At 39.9% G+C, this 23,697-nt stretch overlaps 1 protein-coding gene across 2 annotated transcripts in view; it reads right to left on the bottom strand.

The window, feature by feature from the left end:
• Positions 1 to 2,800: 2,800 nt before the first annotated feature.
• COL15A1 (collagen type XV alpha 1 chain) overlaps positions 2,801 to 23,697 on the bottom strand; it is a 114,370-nt gene continuing 93,473 nt past the window's right edge. The window contains exons 29-42 of one of the 2 annotated variants that reach the window (XM_079301982.1): positions 22,163 to 22,231; positions 21,765 to 21,806; positions 19,751 to 19,796; positions 18,817 to 18,906; positions 16,285 to 16,334; positions 14,407 to 14,517; positions 12,910 to 13,054; positions 9,457 to 9,518; positions 8,338 to 8,466; positions 8,112 to 8,171; positions 6,900 to 6,959; positions 5,798 to 5,983; positions 4,691 to 4,806; positions 2,801 to 4,379 (exon numbers count right to left, since the gene is read on the bottom strand). In XM_079301982.1, coding sequence (XP_079158108.1) covers positions 4,163 to 4,379; positions 4,691 to 4,806; positions 5,798 to 5,983; positions 6,900 to 6,959; positions 8,112 to 8,171; positions 8,338 to 8,466; positions 9,457 to 9,518; positions 12,910 to 13,054; positions 14,407 to 14,517; positions 16,285 to 16,334; positions 18,817 to 18,906; positions 19,751 to 19,796; positions 21,765 to 21,806; positions 22,163 to 22,231 — 1,383 coding nt within the window. In that variant the 3' untranslated portion in view covers positions 2,801 to 4,162. Of the gene's footprint in view, positions 4,380 to 4,690; positions 4,807 to 5,797; positions 5,984 to 6,899; positions 6,960 to 8,111; positions 8,172 to 8,337; positions 8,467 to 9,456; positions 9,522 to 12,909; positions 13,055 to 14,406; positions 14,518 to 16,284; positions 16,335 to 18,816; positions 18,907 to 19,750; positions 19,797 to 21,764; positions 21,807 to 22,162; positions 22,232 to 23,697 lie in introns of both variants that reach the window. The other variant, XM_079301981.1, reaches the window with a different exon arrangement.

The raw sequence follows: 23,697 nt of genomic DNA, 5'->3' as shown, positions 1-23,697 counted from the left end.
AGTAAAGATGAGAAAACTTGTGGTTTGGGTTTGATAGGTGAAACAAAAACCATACAACAAGCAAAGCAAAATAAGGTATTAATTCACTGCTTCTCCCATTTTCAGGCATTGTTAAGGCATATGCAGGAGAGCAGGGCTGGAATGGAATGGTGGAATGGTGACTTGAGATGACAAATGTCATTGCTGGAATCATTCCCTCTTCCTGCTTCTTCCCCCCATTTTATATGCTGAGCATGATCCCATCTGATATGGCATATTCCTGTGATGAGCTCTCCCATCTGTGTCCACTCTCAACTTCTTGTGCACCCCCAGCTGCCTCGCTGGTGAGAGGCAGAAAAGGCCTTGGCTCTGTGTAAGCCCTGAGCAGCAAGAATGAAAACATCTCTGTGTTAACAACACTGTTGTCAGCACACAGCCAGAACACAGCCCCACAGCAGCTACTGCAAAGAAAATGAAGTCTACTCCAGGAAAACTGGCCCAATGCAGAAATTCCCACAGCCTGTGCTGTCTGTAATTCCACTATTCTCTTTTGCCCACGCAGGATGAAGAGATGTTCTGACTTGGGGCTCCCTCTCTCACATGCAAGGTCTACTAGTGCTGGAGCTGAGACATCCAATCTGGGTGTACCTCCAGTGTGTACATAGAGCCATTAATTAGGAACATTAGGAGTAGAACAGGTGGTGTTATGGTGGGGTTTTTTAAATATGGATACAGTGGAAGGGAATATAATAGGAAGAATTTTATATCAACTGGTAACAGTGGAAATTGCAAGAAGGCACAGAATAGGCCTTTTAAGGTGCAGCAAGTAGCAGCCCTCTGACTGGGTAAAAAGGGAGGCCAGGTTCAGGTTGTTCAAGTAGTCAAGATGTTAATCTAGAAATATTTCTGCCTCTGGGCAGCTACAGTTGAAGCATTAAGGAAAGACAGCAGGAAGGAACTGTTAGAGTGCAGGCTCAAACTAGGTATCAAAACAGCAAATAAAAGCCAAACCCCAATCAGATGTTTTTCTTTAAGATGCATGCATGGCATTAATCCCAGTACTTGAACACCAAAATGAAATTGTGATTCTAGCATCTAATTTTTCAAAAATCTAGAAGACAGGTTCTCTTCTCTAGGACAGGTTCACTTCTCTATAGTGAAAACAAGATTAGCAAGTATTAATGCAGAAGTCATACTTAAATCTCAATGCCAAAGAAGAGGAACTGTGGAATCTTCCATGCAGAATGAGTTGCTCTTTCTTCTTTTGCTGCACAGCTGCAAGCCACTCTTCTTTCACTGCACAGCTCAGAAGCAAGGCTGGCAGCCTTAGTTACACCAAAATGAGTATTGTTAATTGTCAGTCCTTTGAGATGGATAATGCTGCACTGCAGAAACTCCCAGGTTTGGCTTGATTACAGCAGCAATGAGAGGAGAAACTGCTCCTCTCATTGCAGTTCTGGGCAGAGCAGCACATTACTGATAGATGGTAACACAACATGGTTTGTGATTGCCCAGAGAAAAGGTCTCTGAGCTGAGGAGGGCAAAAGACCTGCTGATTACCTGCTGCTAACAAAACCAGTGGGCCAGATCAGGATATTGGGGTATTCACAATTCAGTACAATTAGAACTGCTACATTGATTTCTTGTGCAATTACTGTTTTCAACCTTGCTCTAGTGCTGTCTTGGTGATTATTTTGCTCTATACACAGTTTCTTACCTGAATTAGCAAATATTCTTCCTCAAGTGCAGCTGACCTTCATGTTAGAACCGTGCTGAAAAAAGTACTCTTCTTTGATATAGAAAGCTAATTTATTCTTGAATACCAGGCTAATTTTTTTTCTGTCTTATTCTTGATGAATATTTAGTTTTCAATTATACTAGGGAATCTAAAGACCATCACTGGCTTTGAAAAGAGTGTGTGCTCTTGTTGTTGCTGTTGTTTTCCCCAAGGGAAGCATCATCTTTCTAACAGGTCTCTCATGCCATTCCCTGGTAAAGGCATCTCCCTTGGTGTGTGAGCAAGCCAGTGAACTCAGCACCACAGCAGCCCAGGTGGTGCACAGTTCATGCTCTGTATTCAGTTAAAGGGTGTGCAATAAATTGCTGTAGCCTGCAGATTATTGTTAGAGGTGGGAAGCAAACACAGAGAGTGTTTTTCCAACCTATTGATGCTGCTTAACCATTTCAGTTCCCTGCTAAGCTCTGTTCAGGATACAGGTTAGCTCTGTGAAAGGACTGGCACAAAGATCTCTGGATGCATTTTGCTGAACTCAAACTCTAGTTCAGTATCTCCTAAAACCTGCATGTTTTTATTAGTCTTCTCTCGTCCCCCTTCACAGAGCTCTTCTGTGTGACCCCATGACCCTGTCACCTCTTGTCACTGCAATTCCAGGCAAAGGGACAGCCAGTTCCCCGAGTGCTGCTCGAGGAAGGGGACTGATGTGGATGGGTGGCTTAAAGCAGAGACCCCACTGGCCCATAAAGGACTAAAAGTAGATGGTTCCTGCTTGAAGCAGGTAAAAGCACTTTATTTTCCCCCCTTGATCCTTCTGTGACTCAGAGTGAAACCCTGCTGTATGTAAATAACTCTTCCATCTCTGTGAACTGGAGGAATTTGGCCACAAGAGTGGCTCAGTATTTTAGGAAAGTGGACTATAAATGAGTGCAGTGAATTGTTATGCATGCGTTTTAAACGTAATACAAACAGCTTTTGCCTTATTGCCATGTTGTAATAATGGAGTAATTTACATTTTTTGCTTTTCTAGGAAAAAAAATGAAGATATCATTCAGCTGACCCTGGGAAATAAGCTTTTATAATCAGTTGGAAAAATAAAGCTGTATTTCAAAATATTTAGTTGTATAATTACATCATTTTAGTATTGTAAGTGTAATTTGCTTTTGTCTGTTGACAAATGCTGTCTAGTTATTTAATATTCTATTTGTCAGCAAATGAACATGTATTTCCAACACAAATTCTTGTTTAAATCTTAAAAAAAGTGATAATGTGGAGTTTGACCTCCATAGTCACTGCCTGATAAAACATAAGTAAATATATTGTTTAAGGTATGCAGTAGACAAATATATCAGCAAAATACTTCAGATAGTATAGTGATACTGTTAGTGAAAAATATTACCATTTCCTGATCATTCTTATAATTGTTGCAGTTATTTTATATTAACAGTTCTTTAATTACGTGAATGCCAGAAGGATAAATTCACAAAAAGGAAAATCACTTTACATATAACTTAGTGGGATAACAATGTGTAGAACCTATTTTAAAGAAACCATGACAGACATATTTCATTCGTCAGTCTGACACAAAAGGAAATTACTTCCTCTAATATGCAATGAAATAAATAAAGGTCAGATGGTTCATTTGTCTGCATTTGCTTTGTTCAGTTCTACCAGTTAAACAGGATGTTTTCTATTAACATTGCTTTCAGGTTTCCTGGTAACAATAGCACCAAAATAAAGACCAGATTTTGTCAATGTGAAATTCACTCCTCCTGCATAAAGTCCTATGCCTAGAATCTGCAAAAAGAAAAGCTGAAATAAGATGTGGGAGCTGCTATATTTCTGTGTAAGCACCAGGCTGAGATCCATACAAAATTACAGGAGGCAGGTACTCTGCTTCCACCAAAACTCAGAGGAGTGAGCACCTTTGTTCTTAAAGCTTTGTTTTGCAAATGGGAGCTCTGTGAGGCCTGAGAGCCTCCCAGTATTCTCTGTGTATATGAGCATATATGAACTGTGCCTTGGGTATCCAAAATCTGTGCAGGTGAAAAGGAGAGCACGGGGCATGCAGCTTCTCAGCTGTGGAGCAGCAGCAGCCTTGCTGAGCCATGCTGCTTACCAGGCAGGCTACTGGATCTTCCTCACAGAGCACACTTGGCTCTTGCCCTTAGGTGACCTCCACCTCAGGCAGAAGAACATGAGTTAACTGCTGGCAAGCTTCAAACCACATGGGGTCCAAGTGGAAGGAAGGGCTTTAAGCCAGTCATGTGTGCACTGGATGTTCCACCTAACTGGAATGTGGTTTGTGTTGAGGTATGTTTTCCTTGGCTATTTTTTTTCCTGAAATGTGCAATTACAAAAATTAAAATATTTACATCATTACCAATGAAATTTCAGTGTCAGCTTTTTCTGTCGTCAAATGGAATATTCCGATGTGCAGCAGGTGAATTATTTTCCTTGGGAATCAGACACAAAACTGTTTTCAATACAGAGAACAATAAACAGATTATTACAGCTATATACTTTCTGGTCAAGAAGTTTCCCTGTGTTCAGAGGTGATGCTTGTCCCATAGCTCCCATATCAGCTGTGTGCCAGGCTTCACAGTAGTTGCTAACCAGTCGGATCCCATTTGCAGTTGAACCATGCCATATTATTTTTTGAGGCCTGAAAGGTAACATTAAGAAATTGTTTACTGAAAAAATCTTTTGCTTTATTCAACTGTACACCTGTGTGTGTGGTGATCTGCATTCCTCGTGCTTGAAGCAAAGAGTGGTTAGGTAAAGATGGAGACAGAAATGAAAGAAAAAAAGGAGGACTGTCAGAAAAGGCAAAGAAAATTGGCATAAAGGAAGTGAGAAATTTCTATCACATCTAGTGGCCCAAGATACTGCAACTGTTTCTATTACTAGCTGGTAAAAGTAGAAGAAAATCCCTTACATGTAGCATATAAAACATAAACGGCAATGTAAACTCACCAAGAGGAATCAGTCATGACATTCCTCCCATCGAAGGAATATATTGGAACATGAATGTTGAATCGTCCACCATTTCCATCAAATATAGATTCCCAGTTACTGAAAAGGGTTTCTCCCTGTTAAAATTTCAAAGCAAATTTTACAAACAAAACAAGTCCCAAATCTATATCAAATCACACGTCAGATCCCAAATCCCTTTATAGATTTATCTGTAAATTGAAAATTTTATCTGCATTTAAGGACACTTGTGATTTCATCCTTCCCATCACTTTCTGCACAATATTCCCAAATAAACTTGTCTCATCTGTCATCTCTATGTAAATAGCTGTCTGGTCCATGCCTTTTCCTCAAAGTTGTCTCTCTGTTCTGTTGTGACTCAGCTTGGTCATCCCCTGTCCTTTTCCTCCTAAAGCATTGTTTGAAAAATTGCTTATAGCTATTGTAGCTGTAGAGAAAATACAGACATAGCTTCTACTGGAACTTCTGTTAAGGCCACAGTTTTGTGAAAACTTGCAAACATTCAGGCCAAACCCTTTGCATTTTGGCTTCCTCTCAAACTGATTTGAGTTTTTCCAGTCAAAGTTGAGACCATATTGTCTTCACAAATGTCTCTCAAGTGTTTGCATGCACTTCAGAGCAGCATCCGTTCAACATGTTCCAAGCATCATGTGTTATTCCTGTAGGTTTCTTTGGCCGCTTGTCCTGGGAGCCAGCCAATGCTACAAAGACATGGTTTGTTTTCCTCAGTTTTAGAGTGTGTCTGTTTATGTGAGACCACAAAATGACTCATGCTCTAGACTCTCCTCTCCGTTTCATTGGGGTCTGTCCAACAGCATTCCTAAGCACAGAATTTGCATTTTTCTTAGAAATGAGAAAAATAGGCATTTCATCCTGTGATCACACTAAAAGGTAGAACAAAATAACTCAGTAGTTTTCTGCTTCATCACTACTATTTTGTTTCTTGACTCTGGCTGTGAAATATGAAGCAAAGCTTCTTCTTTATAAAATGCAGTTTGGGCTGAAACTTAGTGCTTTTGCTGTTTTCCAAGATTTTTGGAGGAACCTACACTCTATCCTAAAAAAAAAGCACTAAGTACCCATTTTTACCTGAAGATTGACTACTGGCAAATGCTGTCGGTCTGATTTTCTGACGACTGTGGCCAGATCTTGCAAGTGTGATGAGAGGAAGGCTCTATAGGTAGATGTCAAACCTGCAAGCTGGGCCTGCCGAAAACACTGAAAATCTGCTCGCATGTCACCTGACAAGGGGAAGTTCAAAGCCACCAGATGCAACTGGAAGGAAAAAGAAAAATAAAATTATGACACAGGGAAGATACATGTTTAGAACAAAACAGTGCCCCCTCCTCCTGCCAGCACAGAACATGAATCCTGCATAACAGGTATGAAAGATATTTGCTGCCATAACATTGCATTTCCCAGAACCGTGAGACCCTTAGCAGAAATATAAATTTATCGTTGAAAGTTAAGGAAACCATAGATTAGAAGAAAGGAAACTGTAGAAAGGAAACCACAGAAGATTATGTACTCCTAAAAATAACAGTATTTTAGAAGCAGCTAATATTTTCAATCAGAAATTTTTGAGTTTTCGCATGAACAAAATCTCAAATCCTACGAACATGGAAAAAAAATAGTAAGAAGTGACTAGGTACTATTTAAAAATACCAGAAGTAGCATGCTTAAGTCAAGCAGCAAAATGCAAGAACCAATTCACATTCTTGCTTTTTTTTCCTTTCTGGTTTCATTTTTTAGATATGACAGTTATCTTATTTCTTTGTCTAAAATATTTAAAGTATTTTAAAGAAAGGCTTAAGTTCTAAAGTGTCTATCTAAGTCAAGCATCACGGTGAAGATTGAAAATATTGTAATGAATATTTTAATTATTCAATTGTTTCACTGTTGTTTAGAAGTTACTCTGTATTGCAGGTGCAATCACTAAATGAAAAGGTATTCCTAACTCAGTCAGGGTTCTTTTTTCTTTGAGATGGGAAAGGGCCTGGGATGATGAAAATGGATCTGGAGGGAACAATTTCAAATTGTGTCTGAGATGTCTGAACAAGTTAAAGTGTATTTGTAAATTCTGAAGTAAAATCTCTGAGTTTGCAGAGCAAATATTGCAACTGTCCCTCAAGATGCAAACTATCCCTTTACAAGGCACACATCTGCAACTGCTAAAAAATCTCATACTTACTGCTGGTTTTCCATGGTTCATATTTGATATTGGTCTCAGTGCTGGAATAGACTGAAATCCCTGTTATTTGAACACAAGCAAGAAAAAGGTATGTTAAATGTCAGAATTTTAGACACTCACTACTTTTTAAAATAAAAATTTAATCACACCTGGAGTCCTGCATTAAAACAGTTTGCTTTTAGTAGGAGCAGAAGAACAGTTGAGGAAAATCCAAACTGAAAGAGCAAGGAGGATGTGAAAACAGAAAATGTAATGGGTGGAAACACTTCTCAAACATGTTAATTGTTTCAGGAACAGCAAAGTTTCTTCTCTAATTATGGCAAGTATGAGTAACAAGCCACTGGCTGTAGCAGATGGGAAACTCAGGTGGTGTCAACTGGAGGTTACAGAAAATTTCTTATAACTTGAGGTCTAGACATTTGCCCAGTGTGCTAGGTGAACCTTTTTTATTTGTTTCTGGCCATCTTCCTTCTCACTTCTCCTTCCTAGCACTCATTTTACCTTTTCATTTTCTCAGCAGAACAATTAACTTGTCCTCAAAAAACACTTCTCTATTCCCTTTATAATTTCTTGGTTTTTATCCTCCCACAGTTTTTTGGCACAGACAGCATATTCACATGCAGGTTGGTACAATAACTTGCAGAATGGGGTCAGGTCCAAACTAACACTTGAGGCTTTAGAGTGCATCCTCTGCATACTGTGGGGTAAGCTACACTCAGGAGATGATTATGATGCCCTGAATACAGAACTATAACCTTTCAAAGAAAATCTGCTTTTCATAAACCCTTTTCTGACCTTCCTTGAAGGGGATGTGACTGATACCGGGCTTATGAAACAGAATTCTGTGGGTTTGTGGGTTTTTGATTGTTTTTTCTTTTTTTTGTTGTTGCTGTTTGTTTTGGTTTGGTATTTTGTTTTGGTGTTTTTTTTTTTTTTCTTTGGATTTTTTTTTTTTTTTTTTTTTTTGGGCAGCTTACTTTATTCTCCTTTTTCTAAATATTGCTTTGTCTCTGTAGTGTTTGGAATCTCAGAAGATACTGGAAACAAATGAATGTCCAAGCAAATCAATCTGCAATCTTATGTAGTGGTAGGATGCTTAATTTGAACTGACAAATCTTGGTGGAATTGTTGTGCAGAGATCTGCATACAACTGGTGCTGAGTGTATCACACATCTAGACTCAGTTTTCCACAGTCCAGTATTTTGTACTTACATGGCTTGATATGGCTGGAGGAGGAAGGCTGTCAGCAGGGATGGGAATTAGCTCACCAAGCTGAAAGAAACAAAAAGGAGAGTAGAACAAAAAATATCACCAGGAGCTTCTGAATTAATAAAAAGGACTTTATGCAGTCACACTCTTCTCCCTCTGTAAAAATATCTCCCTCACCTTCATTGTGAGGAAGGGAGTTGGAAAAGATTAGGGTGTGGTGCAATAGTACCTGCAATTTTCTCCATCCTTTCCGAACACGGATAAAAACCTCACTGGTTTCCCTCAGGTAGATTAGTGTACCTTCTGCTACATAATGAACCTTTTCCAACATACCCTCAATGTTCTGGAATGTCGTAACCTGTCCAATAGGAAAATGAAACATACCTCATCAGACACACAAAACATTTTGCAAGTGAAATAGTCTCAATTGATCACATAAATGTCAAGGCTTCTTCTGCAGGAAATGCTCATAAAGTCAGTTTTATGTAATTTAATCCATAAAGGAATATGAGTATCTTGCCATTTTGGCATACCAGCATCATCATTCTGTGGATTGTAGTAGAATGACAGTAATTTTGTACAAATTTTGTACAGAGTGAAGATTGTTGCACTCCTATAATTTAGCATCCTGGGTCAAAATGGCAGAAGAGAACTGCAGTAGTTTAAAACTGGGACAAATTTCAGGAAAGTGCAATTTCTTTCACATTTCTTTTTCTCATTTCTTCATTATCAGAAGGCATTGAGTGCTTTATAAATAATGCAGACCCTACTATAGATTTATATATATTTTTTTAAAAACTTTGTTTTGACCTAAGTAAGCTCAGACCTTCTGTCTGAAACAGTAGCTCCCACCCTGCAACTACAGTGTTCTGTCTTGGGGAACCAGTCTTTGAACATTTGTTTCTCCCCTGAGAATTGCAATGAATGCCCTCTGCTAGCTTGAATAGGGTTTTTTATTGTTTGTTTTTCTTTTTTTAAAATATTTTTTAATTTCTTTGGTGTTTTGGTGGTTTGTTTTTTTAGAGGAATTATGAATTCCTAATTTAGAAATTACTGAGACTTCTGCCTTAGCTGTTTTTTCCTTTCTCCGTGGATATCTTGGATCCAACTTTGATTCATTTTATAATATAAGAAAAAGAAACAAATCTACATGTATTCTCTGGCACAATGATTTTTAGATTTGCTAGGGAAAGCTACAGTTTGCAATTTAAAATCATGTGGTTTATAAAACATTATACTAAATAAAAACACAGGATGGAACTTTCACTCGTCTTTCAGTGCTATTAGTGACCACCAAAAGTTTTGAAGAGAATTTTCTCCAGCAAACTTCCTTATTTTGCTCTCTTACCAGATTCCTGGTGGCTGGTGACCCTGGCTCTCCAGGAGGACCTGGTGGCCCAGGCATTGCAGCTGCTAAAATAAAATAAGCATACAATACATGCTGAAGGTCATCTTCTTTGAGAGAAAATGTGAGTGACACAAAGAAATGACTTAGTGATGGTGTCCAGGAGCAGTGGAAGTTTTAAATAGCCATAGTCATGTCCTGAATACCTCAAGTCAACCACAGAAATACATTCTAAGGGTTTTTTTAGAAGCAATGATGAAACAGTCTCTTCTCTGATTTTTTGGAGGTTAAGGCAAACAGATTGCAATCTGTAGATTGCAAATGAAGAACAAAACTCATTTAAATAGACCAGAATACTGTTCTTTTAGCTAGTGCACATGGAAGAGGAATAACTTTCTGCTTCTACCCATATAAGTTTTGAAGGAGTCATTACATCTTTTGCTCTAAAGGCAAATGAAAATCTACTTTTCATGAGATGAAAAATTTATGTGTGTAAGCTCAGCTTGTGCTACAAAGCAAAAAAAGAATTCTTCAGGAATATGAACTTAGACTTCCAAGACTGCAGTCCACACCATGTGGTACCTACTCCAAAAATTGAATTTCTCCACATTGAGCTGTTTTCTGGAGTAAAAACCTCTTTCTTTAAGGCAGGAAAGATTCAAAGATATAGAAGACAAAGCATTTTATGCAAATATATGGCATGATAATGGCACTTCAAAGCTGTTTGTAAGAAGGAACCTCAACACAAAACTTGTTTGGTTTTGTGAAACCCAGAGGAGGCTTGAATCACCTTTTGCAAGAAGAATCTATGCACTGAGGCATTTGCAAGGATATTCCAGAGCAGGTCCTTCATGCCAATGGCAGGGGAAGGAGGTCAGCTCCCAGAAGTGTTTAGAGCTATTTACCTGAAGATAAGCTACTCCTCTTTCCCCACATCACAATATGTGAACTCCATACTGCAGTATGTGAACTCCATAATTACAGATAGTAATGGCTTTAACTGAACCTCGAAGATAGGGAATAAATAAACATCTGTTCTGAACATTTAGTAAAATGTGTGCTGCCTAAAGAACCCTTTTACAAAGCAGAGAGGAAAATGTGTAGGAGGATGACGAAGACTAATGGCAGAGAGCATAAATGAAAGTATAGGGATGGAATACTACTAATAATTTGTTTTGTCTGACTGGGTCTCTTAGTTAAAATCCAGAAGTGCTTAATCTAAATTACACAGGAAAAGGCCTGAAGACCTTTATGTGCTTCATGGATGCTGTGGATCTCTCTGCATCATAACGATTAGGTACTGATTCACATAAAGCCTATGGTTCAATGTTGAATATGTTAAGGATTTTTTCTTTCTCAAATATATTCAGAGGATGAATACTTCTGATAGACACTGAAATTAATATTATTGACTGGATGACAGATTGGAAGTCCCACCTGCTGTATAAACAAATCTGGCCAGGTTCAAGAAGTACCTGGAGAGAGCAAATTGAAGAGAGATGTCTTCTCTCCAAATTAGTATACTGGAAGCACAGGTGGGAAAGCAGGCTAATTGTTAGTTCTCAGGAATGGAGAGCTGTATTTGGTAGACCTGTCAAAACTTTAGGAAGAAGAGATCTCTGTCACAGCATCTCTATTCAGTTGAAATCTCCCTTTCTACTAGTACACCATCTTCAGCTGAGATTAAGGAATGCTCTGCTCTGGTTTTACCTGGCTGGATTCCCATGCTGGTCACAGATCCTAGAGGGAGAAATTAGTAATTTTCTCAGACATATCTGTCAAGTAATGTCAGAGAAGCCCGAGACCCTATCCACCAGAATTCAAGGCTGAATAGTATGAAGCTTGTTCTTAGGAAACCTGTGACCCAAAAGGAGTCTAAAGCACAATGTCTTGAACTGTGGCACTCAATTTCTAACCACATACTCCCTTTGATGTCACCTTGTTTGCAAAATTCCTCTCTTGATATGACTATTTGTGGCACATTTTGCTCCTTTTCTAACCCAGTAAGTTGAAATCCATTAAAGGTAGAGTAAGCAACCTGAAGTTTCATTTCTCTTCAGCATTTGCATAGAGACTAGTTTTCAGAAGCAGTTCTCCAGCAGTCTCATTCTAAACCTAAACTCTACTGTGGGTACTGCCTTTTCATCAGGAAATCAGAGAAGCACTTGGGGTGGAAAAGACCCTTAAGATCACCACCTCCACTGGTGACACCCAGAGCTGCAAAGTCTGTACTAAAACATGTCCCTAAGTGCCATGGTAGGCTTCCAGAGATAGTGACTCAACCACTCCCCTGGGCAGCCTGTTCCAGGCAATCCTTTAGGAGAAAAAAAAATTCCTGATATCCAAATTAAACCTCCTCTGGTACAACTTGGGGCCATTTCCTCTTGTCCTGTTGCCTGAAGCTGGGAGAAGAGACTGCCCCTCCTGGCTACATCCTCTTTTCAGGCAGCTGTAGAGAGTGATGAGGTCATTGAGCCTCCTTTTCTCCAGGCTGAACACCCCCAGCTCCCTCAGCTGCTCCTCACAGGGTTTGAGCTCCAGACCCTTCCCCAGCTCTGTTCCCTTTCCCTGGACACACTCCAGCCCCTCAGTGTCATTCTTTTAGTGAGGAGCCCAAAACTGAGCACAGGATCGAGGTGTGGTCCCACCAGTGCTGGGTGCAGTGGGACAATCCCTGCCCTGCTCCTGCTGGACACACTATTCCTGATTCAGGCCAGGGCCATTGGCCTTCTTGGCCACCTGGGCACTGCTGGCTCATGTTCAACATCTGCCAAGCTGCACCCCTGATCCTTTTCTGCTGGGCAGCTTTCCAGCCACTCTGTCCCAGCCTGTGGAGCTGCCTGGGGCTGATGTGACCCCAGGGCAGGACCCAGCACTTGGCCTTGCTGACCCTCCTACAGCTGGCCTCAGCCCATTGACCCAGCCTGTCCAGACCCCTCTGTAGAACATTTCAGCAGATCAACCTTCCTGTCTGATCTGGGGGCAAACTCACTAAGGTGTGCCTTTGATCCTCAGATAATTGGATAGGTCTGGACTCAATACTGAGACCAGGGAAAAACCCCTTGTGATGGCCACCAGCTGGATTTAGTTCCATTCCCCACAAGAAGAGTGTTCTGTCCCAAATTTAGCCAGCTGCTCAATTTGATGGATTTTGCAAAGCTGTCAAGGTAATCTATCTCTCTACTATGCAGATTTCCTCCCAACCACAGCTGCAGAAAGACCCTTCATGCAATAGCACTCCCATGGCACTAGTCAGTGAAAACTTTCTGCAGAGAAATTGTCCTTTTTGTGCTCTCAGTTCCAACTCATCCCTGTGAGAAATTGGTGGAGGGCAGGAGGAGAAGGGGGAACAACCTGATTCAGGTATGCAGAGGGGGGTGCCAGGTGTGAAAGAATTGCTCATGTGTGGATTGTGGGCATGTGGCTGGACACTCCCATATAAACTGGAAAGCTCACCTGAGCCATATATTGCAGGGGGACCTGGTGGTCCAGGTGGTCCAGGTGGGCCAGGAGGTCCAGTTTTTCCATAACCTGGTAAGCCAGGTAGGCCAGGTAATCCTGGAGGTCCTCTGGGTCCAACAACTGAGTCCCCTTTTGGTCCCTGTCAGTGGTGAAAAGTATTTCCTTGAATGTATTGGTGGTAACATTTACCAGGTGCTTGTCACTATACTACCCTTTAGACATGAGCCTGTATGTAATTTTTTCCAAGAAAGCATGGGTATAATGGAAAATGAAAATTTTAACCACATATTGAAATAAAGTCAAGGATTTAAATTTCAGAACGCTTTCTGAAAATTCTCATGCCTATCCCCGAGCAGCTGATACCTGCAAAACTCTCAACAGTGCTCTTAAAGTCCTGGATCTCTACTCTGCTCATGCTGAGACTGCTTGCTTTGATGGGCTCAGAGAGTTTGTGGAAAACTTTAATGTGGAGTGTGTCTATGCAGGGTGTACACCTCATGATGAGCTCGGTCTTCTCCCTCCTGTGATCAAATGTCAGCCCTTAACCTCTCCAGCTGCCAGACTTGCAGAATAAAAAGGCTCAACTCCCTTCATTTCCAGTTTAGCAGTGTGTCCTCAGCCTGCCTGAGGAGGGCTTGTGCTCTGTGCTCACACCATCCTGCAGACGTGGAACACATTGGATCCTGGACAAGGAGAGCTCAGCTGTGCCACCCAGCTCCTTCTTGCCAGAAGAACAATTTAATTTCTAAGCAAGGATATGGTTCTCAGCAATGTGAAACAGAACCAAGGGGATTCTTGATAGTGGTCCTGCCAACCTAATGCTTCATCCTCAGCTGTGGCACACTCATTCATGATTCTTGACACAGACATGGCAATAGAGGAATGCAATGCACATATTTGTTGCCTGATCCCAGGGTTAAACTAGTTTCCAAATAATTGGTGCATTTTATTCCAAAGCTGCTTTGGTGGCAATTATAAGAAGATAAAATTAAAAGGTAGAGAGTAGACAGTGGCTGGATTTTATAGAAATGCTCCAGATGACTACACACAGGTTTTTTCTTTGTCACGTCTTTGGATTACTAGGGAAATAAAATTAAATATTTAGATGGCCAACAATTTTCAAGTCAGCCTCTGATTAACTTTATATGGTCTATTTTGATATTTATGGAGGTATATGTAATATTATCACAAATTATATGTGCTGCTTTTATTTGTGATGCTGTTAATAGTGTGATCTATATACTGGTGTAGCTATGTGAGACAGCTGAGCATGACATTACATCAGTATTTCATAGCAAAGTAATTCTACACACAACAGTGAAGTGTCTGTGTTTACACTTACTGCAATTTTCTCCTATTCACCTAATGCTTAGCATATAATTTTTTGTATAGTTCCTAGCAATCCTAATGCTTGTCTCTTTTTAGTGCCTTCTAAATTAATTCTAAATGGGTAGTCACAAATATTCCCATTCCACAAATTGCTTGACTTACGATTATTCCCGGTCTTCCAGGTGGTCCAGGAGGTCCTGTCAGAAAAAACCCTCCATTTGGTTCTCCTTTTTCTCCTTTTACACCAGTGACTCCATTGTCTCCTTTTTCTCCCTTTGAAAAAAAATGTTTTTTTAAAATGGTGAGAAGTGAGACTGGAACACAATGCACTGAACCTTTGAATTTGTGTTACATATCTGAGTTTAGTGAAGGAAAGCACCTGCTTGGAATGTTTTTAACATCACTTTCTTCTTCTGGGATATGAGATGAAAAGGAATGCTTTCCCTATTGAGGCTGCAAGGCTCACTCAGGTCAAGGCTAGGAGAGGTGGGGTTAGGTGGAGGCACAGAAAATGCCTCTGTTGCTGTTTCCTGCTATTCTGCCCAGCAGAACCTTGTTCAATGCTGTAGCTGGAGGCGAAGGGAGAGTTGGAGGAAGAATAAAAAGCTGGAAGGAATAAAGTGCTTTCCTCCATCACCAAGCAAAAAGCAAAGCAAGATTGGCATGGAATGGACAGCTATTTGAAAGTATGTGACAAAGTGAGCAGAGCAGGGTGGGATGAGACCAGGATGACAGAAGAGGCACCACAGAAATGCAGACACTTGAAACAGTATGTCTTCTGCTCTGCATGGCTGATTATCAGTTAGTTTGGGAAACAGAGCAATAGGTAAGAAGAAGGACTGAAGTACTACATTATTATATCCCTGTGCAAGACCAGCCACAGCATTCATACATTTCTTCTCATGTTATTTTTTCTGTTTGTCTGTGTTTTTTTCCATTTATTTATTTATTTATTTATTTGTGCATTTATTTATTTATTTTTGTCCACTGTTTTCATGTTTCTGAGAAATAAACCTGTGGATAGAAGAGGCAAAGGGCAAAGCAAGAATGGCAGGTATCTGCAGACACCCAGAGGACATGGCTATGTATAGCTCCTCCTCCAACTTCTAGTCTTTGTAGATTCTCAGTAAACAGAACTCAAAAGGTTTCTTTATTCCAAGCCATTTTGGGGAGTTGAAGGACTAGATGAAAGATGAGTTCATGGCAGCTAAATCTGTAAAGCTACAGACTGTAAGGTCAAAGAAACCCTATCAGCTTTGCTACACACATGGGACACTTTATGCCATAGGAATAACTTGGGTGGACTCAGCCAAGCAGAAATAAAGTCCTAAAACCAGGCAGACCTAAGAGTCCTTCCAAGAGACTGTCAGCACAACAGTTTTGGTAGTATCATAAAATAATTTGATTCAAAATTTTCCAGTTCTTCTACTGGTAAAGAGTCTTATTCACCCACAATAATTTAAAACAATGTCATATTTTATTAATTTTTGTTACTTGAAGCAGCCAAGAGAATAACGTAACAGCAAGAGACCAAAAAAGTCAAGGCATGGATATACTGTGCTGTAAGAGCTTCCAGGAAAAGTAGTTCCCATAATTTAATTTTATTCAGTGTGTTTAAAAGAAAAATAACATGACATGGAAATGATTTCCACCCCCCTTTTCCCTCACCCAGTGTTCTAGAAGCCCTTTAGGTAATGGATGTCTTTTACCTGAGCTGGCATGGAAACAAAAGCATTCGTTTGAGGCAGATATGTTAGGTAACAGTGAATTATGACTCACTTTAGTACCACTGGGAAGGTTAAAAGCCTCAGTAATAAAGTTTCTTTCAAGAGTAATCTTTACAGACCTCTGACAACTGCTATCTCCATACTAATAAACATGCCTATGTAGCTGGAGTTTAAGAAATGAATGTAATTTGTAATTACTGATGCCCTTATATTTGTGTATTTCACCATGTTGCATTGCTTTGTGCATAATTTATAGTAAAGTACACTTTAAAAAAAGGTTAACAGAGCTCAAACACAAATGGGATATAATTACCTTTATGCTATTAATAAAGTGGCTGAAATATGATGGAGGCAGAGGTGGACCTGAAAAATGAATAAAACGCAATAAAGTACAATAATTATCTGTAATTTTCTTTTCAAAAACACTGCTTTTGCTATTACTGGTTTAAGAGTTTAAAGGAAAACTATTTACAATAATGGCATTAACCTTTCTATCAATCAGATATTTTTAGTTTGGTTTCCTAACAAAGCTAGACTTACACAGACTATCTTGTCTGTGCCCTGTCTTGTCTGTCACTCTTCCACCTTAATAACTTCTGAATCTATTGGGATTTCAGAAAAAAATAGGAGCAAAGAAGGCTCAAGCTTCCCATAACAGTTCAATGCATTTCCTTCAAATGTTTTTGACTTATTTTTGAGATCTTTGGGCCCAGCCCTCAGCCAGCCATAATGTGCCACCTCAGATAAAATTAAATCAAGCAGACATTGTGGGGCAGAAATGTATTCTCATTATGGCACCTGTTTGGATTTTATTCCAACCTTACCAACAACTGCTTGCAGCAGTGATCTGCTTGATCCTTGTGTGGAGAAGGGAATGGACAGGTGGAATGGAATGGCAGGTGTCCTTCTCAGATCTCTACACTGAAAACTATCTGAGGTCTTTCTAGGATGACCAGTAAATAGTCTAGGAGTGAATAAGGTGCATGAAGCCCATGTCTTTTGAGTTTGCTCTCATACTTTTTGTCTTGGCTTCATATTTTTGCATGTTATCAATTAACAGACCCTGTTTATAAGGTCGGAGAGGTGTCACTTTGTGAGAAGCAAAAATAAATCCACTGCATGGACAAGTGCCACAGTTCAAAGAGCTTTTTCTGGTTTTTGCAGCTCAACAAATGTAGTGGAAAGAGTTTCAACCACTTTCCACTCAGAAAAGGTTTCTTGAAAAATCCCTGTACTTTAATTATGCAAACACCAGCTTGTAAATTTTCCCTGTCAGTGGTTATGTGAACACCTGTGAGAACCAGAGAACTGTTTTGTATTAAAATGTATTTTAACAGCTACATCATTAAGCAAAAACCAAACAGGAATATTTTTAAAGCATCAACAGAATTGGTCTTAGTTAGCATGCTTCAACTTCACATTGAACAAAATGTTGGAGCCAGTTGATCCATTGGATCAAATGAATGAATCTCTGTTATTTTAGGAGAAAAGTGAGTTGAGCTTTCAGTTTAACCAGAATTCTTGTATTATTTGAACCATCTTTTACTAGCTGCAGTTTTACAGTAAAATCATAAGAAAAATCCTCTCACAATCTTCTCCTTATGAAGCACCTGAAACCATCAGATATAGACAAGAAAATATTTCTAAGAAATTAATTTTTATTCAATACAGAACCTGAAAAGGAACAGATATGTTCGTGGTGGATATGCCAACAGAGAAGAGAGAATTTTCTTATTTTCTGTTCAGGAAAGTTTCTTGCTTCTTTTTTTTGACAAGTTTATTGATGACTGGAATTACTAACTGCCTATTTTAAGATATTGGATCAGAATAAAAATTAATGAGGACAAGACAGGAAAATTGGTTTTACTACAACAAACAGATGTCTTAAAAATAACCAAAATATCATCTCCAGTCAGCAGAATCATGTGTTTGGAACAAAGACAAAAATATCTATATAGATATAGTGAGGGGTTTATATAGTTATTGTATGGGGAGGATATAGTTATTATCAATGCATGAAAGAAAAATTACTATAAATATGGTACAGCAACATTAATTCAATACATTGCATTTTCTATTTCAAATGATTTCTGGCACAATTGAAGCCTTATCTAAGTAGATGAGATTTCACAAAGTGCACAGAAAATAAAGCATTTGTAATTAAAATATTTTCAAACAGATGCTAGTTTCTGTAACTCTTTTTGAATTTGTAAGGATTATAAATGTGTATCAACTTTTTGATACAGAAAGCAAATCTTTGAGTGTAGAATAATTCTTATGATGTTCTTATTGCTAGTGAATTGATATTGTCAGTGCACACAGACTCTTCAGGATTTTCACAAATAAATTAGAAAATATTAAAAAATTGGTTGAAATGGAAATAATCCATTTCCATCTCCTGTAAGAAGCATGACTGTCACCAACACTGGCTGCCTTGAACTCAGAATGCACAGCTGTAATTCCCTGAAATATGAAGCACTGGATTTTAGCAAGACTGGCTCAGAAAGACTGACAACAAAATGATATCTCAGGAAGTGCCCATGATGTCCTTCTAATATGTCAAGAAACCTCTGGCCAGCCACTTATATTTTGATATCTATTCTTGTACTTAACACATTCCTAGTTCTCACAAATGTGCAGTCTGTCTTTTCAGAAGACACTTTGGATAGCATTCTGAGCTTTGCTGTTCTGTGTTTCTGTTCATCAATGAACACTAGTGTAAATCTCCAGGCAGGTAAGGCTGCAGAGAGAAGTATCCAAATATCTTGCAGAGTTGCTTTTCAAGTTAAACATGTATTCCTCCACAGGATGTCAATGACATATTAGATTTAGTCTCTAATAGTACCTGGTGGTCCTGGAGCGCCTCTGTCTCCCTTTTCTCCTTTTAAGTGTGCTGAACTGTGCAGTCCCCAGGAATCTCTGTTTGCTCTAGCACCTGCCAGAAAAGCATCAGAAATTCATGAGAACTTGAAAACACCAGAGACTGTAGCAGTGACAATCAAACCACTAAAAGTGGGAGCAGATTTTTCCATATATGTGGGGCACATGGCTCCTGTGCCTTTATGCCTGTCTCACCCATGATCACCCTGACTGTCCTCTCTCATTAATGCCAATGTGTGCAAGACAATCTCTCTCTCTCATATGTCAATCTTCTACTCCCCTTTCCCTAACCACCCAGCCTAAGGCCCTCTGAACAAACCTGGTTCTATTTCTCCATTTGTGAATTTCACTGCAGCAGATGCAGAAACAGTTCTTGAATTATGACTGTGTTGTATAATACATCTTCTACTACCTCCAAATTCCCTTCCCTTCCCTTCCCTTCCCTTCCCTTCCCTTCCCTTCCCTTCCCTTCCCTTCCCTTCCCTTCCCTTCCCTTCCCTTCCCTTCCCTTCCCTTCCCTTCCCTTCCCTTCCCTTCCCTTCCCTTCCCTTCCCTTCCCTTCCCTTCCCTTCCCTTCCCTTCCCTTCCCTTCCCTTCCCTTCCCTTCCCTTCCCTTCCCTTCCCTTCCCTTCCCTTCCCTTCCCTTCCCTTCCCTTCCTTCCCTTCCCTTCCCTTCCCTTCCCTTCCCTTCCCTTCCCTTCCCTTCCCTTCCCTCCTTCCCTTCCCTTCCCTTCCCTTCCCTTCCCTTCCCTTCCCTTCCCTTCCCTTCCCTTCCCTTCCCTTCCCTTCCCTTCCCTTCTACAATAGCCAAGAAAAAGCAAAAATCTCTTAAGTATGAAAAACCCAATTAAAAAAAAGATAACTTATTTAAACCAAGGTACAAGAAAAGAATTACACACCATGGTCATTAAGAACCTCTTGATTTCCAGGATAGGGAGTGTTCACCTTCAGACAAAGAAATCCATCAAAAATTGTCCATACATATCAAGCAATGGAAATGTATTACTTAGTGTGACTGAAAAGCCTGGGAAATTTGCATGCTAGTAAATATTATAGCACCACTCTGGGATTATCTCCAGTTTGACAGGGTATGAGTATTAGCTGATCAAGTTTTTATAAGGATTATGCTACCCTTGACATGCAACATGCTTTCAGCTAAAGGGTAACATCATGCATTTTGGAGGCATCAGCAAATCCTGCACTCAGTTGTGCTGGTGAAGCATCAGAAAGCTCATTCTCCAAGAACAATTCTGAATTTACAGCACTGTGTTTGGAAGCAGGATCTGATTTTTGACTGTGAGATAACAGCTTGTGTTTACTATTCTTTTCATCAGACCAGGGCTGTGTTATGTCTGATATTGACCTGTGCCCAGATGCATTGAGACCACAAATGGGAGGCAGAAGCTGTTTAATCTATCTTCTTCTGAGACCAGCTACCTGTAACAGTGGGCATGCTACCTGCCTCTGTGACTGTCTTCAAAACAGGAACAATGCAGGAATGTGGCACAGTGCTTGGAAATCTCAGTACTTTCTAGTACTGTTTAAAGGAAACTAAGCAAGTCTATGAAAAAATGGAAGTTCCTGCATCTGGCTAATCCTGTGCTTTTAGCCTGTAGAAGTCTTACTCACATGGAGAGCTCCTTGAACTTCAGAGATTGAGTCCCCATGAGGAGGGGTTCAGTCTGTAGCTCTTTATAGACACTCATTTATGTAGGCAAGAACAGCAGCCTTCTTATCTATAAACTCATATAGGTTTAGGAGATTACTCACAAATGTAGGACAGACCTATCTAGCACACTCAGGTGCATGAAGAGATGTTTACAAGTGCATGTTTCTATTACTTGTGCACGTAGAAGTTAGTGCTATTTTTTCACTGATTGTAACCTTTCTGAAAAGTAGCTATTATTATCTGATATTCAGAGAAAATAGGTTTGTTTTGTTTGAATCATTCCACAGAGATTCAGAGGAGAGTTGAGGCTGGAAGGCATCTCTGGAGGTTGTCCAGCCCAAGGGAGTATCCAGCCCAACTACAGCAGGTTTTTCAGGGCCTTATCCAGTAAGGTTTCGGAGGTGAGGCTGACAAATACATATGTGATTATGGACACAGGTTACCCATGTACAACAGTGTTATACAATGGAAGTGAGAAGATTAAAGGGAGAAATGCAAAGGGGTAAAAAAATGATGTGTGGAGGTGGTAGGCCAAAACTGTAAAATGGCAAATTACCATAGAGTAATGACTGTTTATCAATAATTCCCAAAAAGATCACAAGTTGGGATACAACTTTTTCAACAATAAGATTGAGATGAGTACCAATACCTTTAGCATAGAGGAAGTCAAGAGGTGTTTCTCTAAAATAAGTGAAAAAGAACTGGAGTGCAAATTGGAGGAGAGTGCACAGTATTATTTGGAGCTATACTGTTTAACAGAAAAGTAGAACCACCATCATGAGCCCTACACATAACAAATATTATTTTGGACAGGAAAATTAAAAACAGCTAAAGACATGACAACATGGGGATGGTATTCATACATAAATCTAAAAAATATGTGTACCTGTATTCACATACTCATTATAACGCATTCAGGTTTTTAAAGCAACTCCTAAACTATGGAAACACAAGCTTTGAAAGGTATTGAAAGCATTAGAAGAAATAAGTAATCAAAGTGCTTTAAGGAAAAGAGTCTAGTGTATCTAGTTCTGTTATATATTTTATAAATGTCTCAGTTTTCACATATGGCTAAATACTTGAAAGTCTGTTACCTTGAAAAGCAAGTAAAACTCATCCATGGTGCAAAGCAGAAGGCAGAGGGAGAGAAGCTGCAAGGTTATGGTGTTTGGGTGCACAGCTTTGGTTATGTCCTGTCATGGCCATGCATCCTGCTGAGAGCAGATTCTGCACCTGTGACTTACTGGCATTTTGCAGTGAGGCCTGGGAGGGACTGGGAACACTGTCTGTTGGAAACAGGAGGGAAATGAATGAGTGCAGGTATGATAGAGCATGTAATGCACCATACAGATTTAACAGACATGGTGAGGCTAAGCTGGAAACAAACCCATCAGCTCCCTGGGAGAAAGCCCAGCTGGCTGCCAGCTCTGTCATCATGTCCCTCCCTCTCTGCGGGGCCATGGGGGCAAAACTCTCCCATGGCAGTGGCTTTGGTTAAGAGATCTTCTTCCTCTGCACAAAAGCAAGGTCACCCACTGCAAACTATGTTGACTGAAACCATTTTTGGTGTTTTCCTTTGCAAACTGCTTCTAGGGCAGCACATGTCTGCAACAAGCCACCCTCTGACCCCATTTGTACTTACTCCTTTGATATAAAGGATACGTCCTGGGGGTCCTGGGGGCCCTGGGGGCCCAGGCAAGCCAGGAGGGCCCTGGTAAGAGAAAGTGGAAAGAAGGAAGGTATTAGACAAAAAATAAACCCCAAATGGAAAGTGGAACACCTGAGGCACTGCATATTCAAACTAAATTAAAGACAGTGTATCTCTCATCCAAAAAAATTAGGTATTCTACACTGATCTAGATCTCCCAAGACTGCTAAGATTCACAGATTTTCAGGTGCCAGTCAGATATGTACACACTAATTAGCAGCCCTGAGGAACCCTGCTAGACTGGGGGTGTGTGACTGTCTTTTACAAAAAATGTATGTCAGCTTTTTACTGTGCAATTTGAAAACTTGGCACAAGGCTATGTTCACCTTTCAGTCCACATCAATGCAACTTTCTGCATGGTGACATGTGCCATCTCATCAATAATTAGAGATCCATTAGATTTTATCTTCCCTGAGCTCTCCCGGAAGGACAACTAGAACATGTAGCCTCTTTTGTTTGCTTGTTTGCTTTAACCTGTCAGCTTGATGGACTCCATCTAGTTATACATGCTACAATAGCTTTTGTATAGTTAAAGCAGACAATCCAGAAAAGGAACTTTAATATTGTTTGAAGATATGGAAGAAAGAAAAATACACTTTAGCATTTTCTGTCAGTGGGTGGTAATTTTTCTGTCATTTTCTTCCAATTAGAATTTGTGTAATTTGTCTGTTTTCACTTTCCAGGAACTATATTTCTATTTATATCTTCTTGTAGACATGTAAGCCACACTCAGTACCTGGTCTTTTTTTAATGTGGAGATACTTAAATACTTACCAACTCTGTGAAGACACCAATACTCAGTCTCCCTGCTACTTAAATACAGGAACATTATCTCGCTTGTATTTATTGTCTAGATAGACAAGACACTTGTGACTTGCAGTTTGTGTGCCATTTTTATTTTCTTTTGAGCAAAATAAAACCAGAGGCTTCCTAAAACAGAATCCATTTGCAAAAATTGCTCTGCTGAAACAGAATGATACTGACTTTATGCTAACATGTACTTTTTTTCAGCATTATCTCTGAAGCAGATGACATAGCATTAGCATTAGCTGCTGTTGTGGCATGGGTACCCCATTTTCCCAGCACAGATTGTCCCATTCCATCAGAACAATCACACAAATTGCTCTGCTATTGTGGAGCTTAGTGTTTATGCTCAGCAGTGCTAGTTGTTGTGTGGTCCAGTCTCAACGTTTGTCGTGAGACCTGTCTGAAATCTTTTCATGAGAACAGACTTGCAGCAACAGGAGCTTGGCTTTTCACTTGTCATTCCACAATTGCAGGTTGTAGGTGAGCATGGATATGCTGCCATCTGTGCAGAGGTCATTATTTTGGGTACATGTACATGGTGACTGTAGCAGGGAGCAGGTATTAGTGAGTTACTTTGTTAGTAAACACCACTTCCCTGTGGTATGCTCAAGTGCTGTTTGTGCCTGGGCTAGAAAGGTCAGAGCCTGTGGGAGTATCTTCAA

This window comes from Erithacus rubecula, assembly GCF_903797595.1.
Source record: "Erithacus rubecula genome assembly, chromosome: 3".
NCBI lineage: Eukaryota > Metazoa > Chordata > Aves > Passeriformes > Muscicapidae > Erithacus > Erithacus rubecula.
Note: the sequence above shows the minus strand (reverse complement) of the source record. Positions and strands in the feature narration are given on the sequence as shown.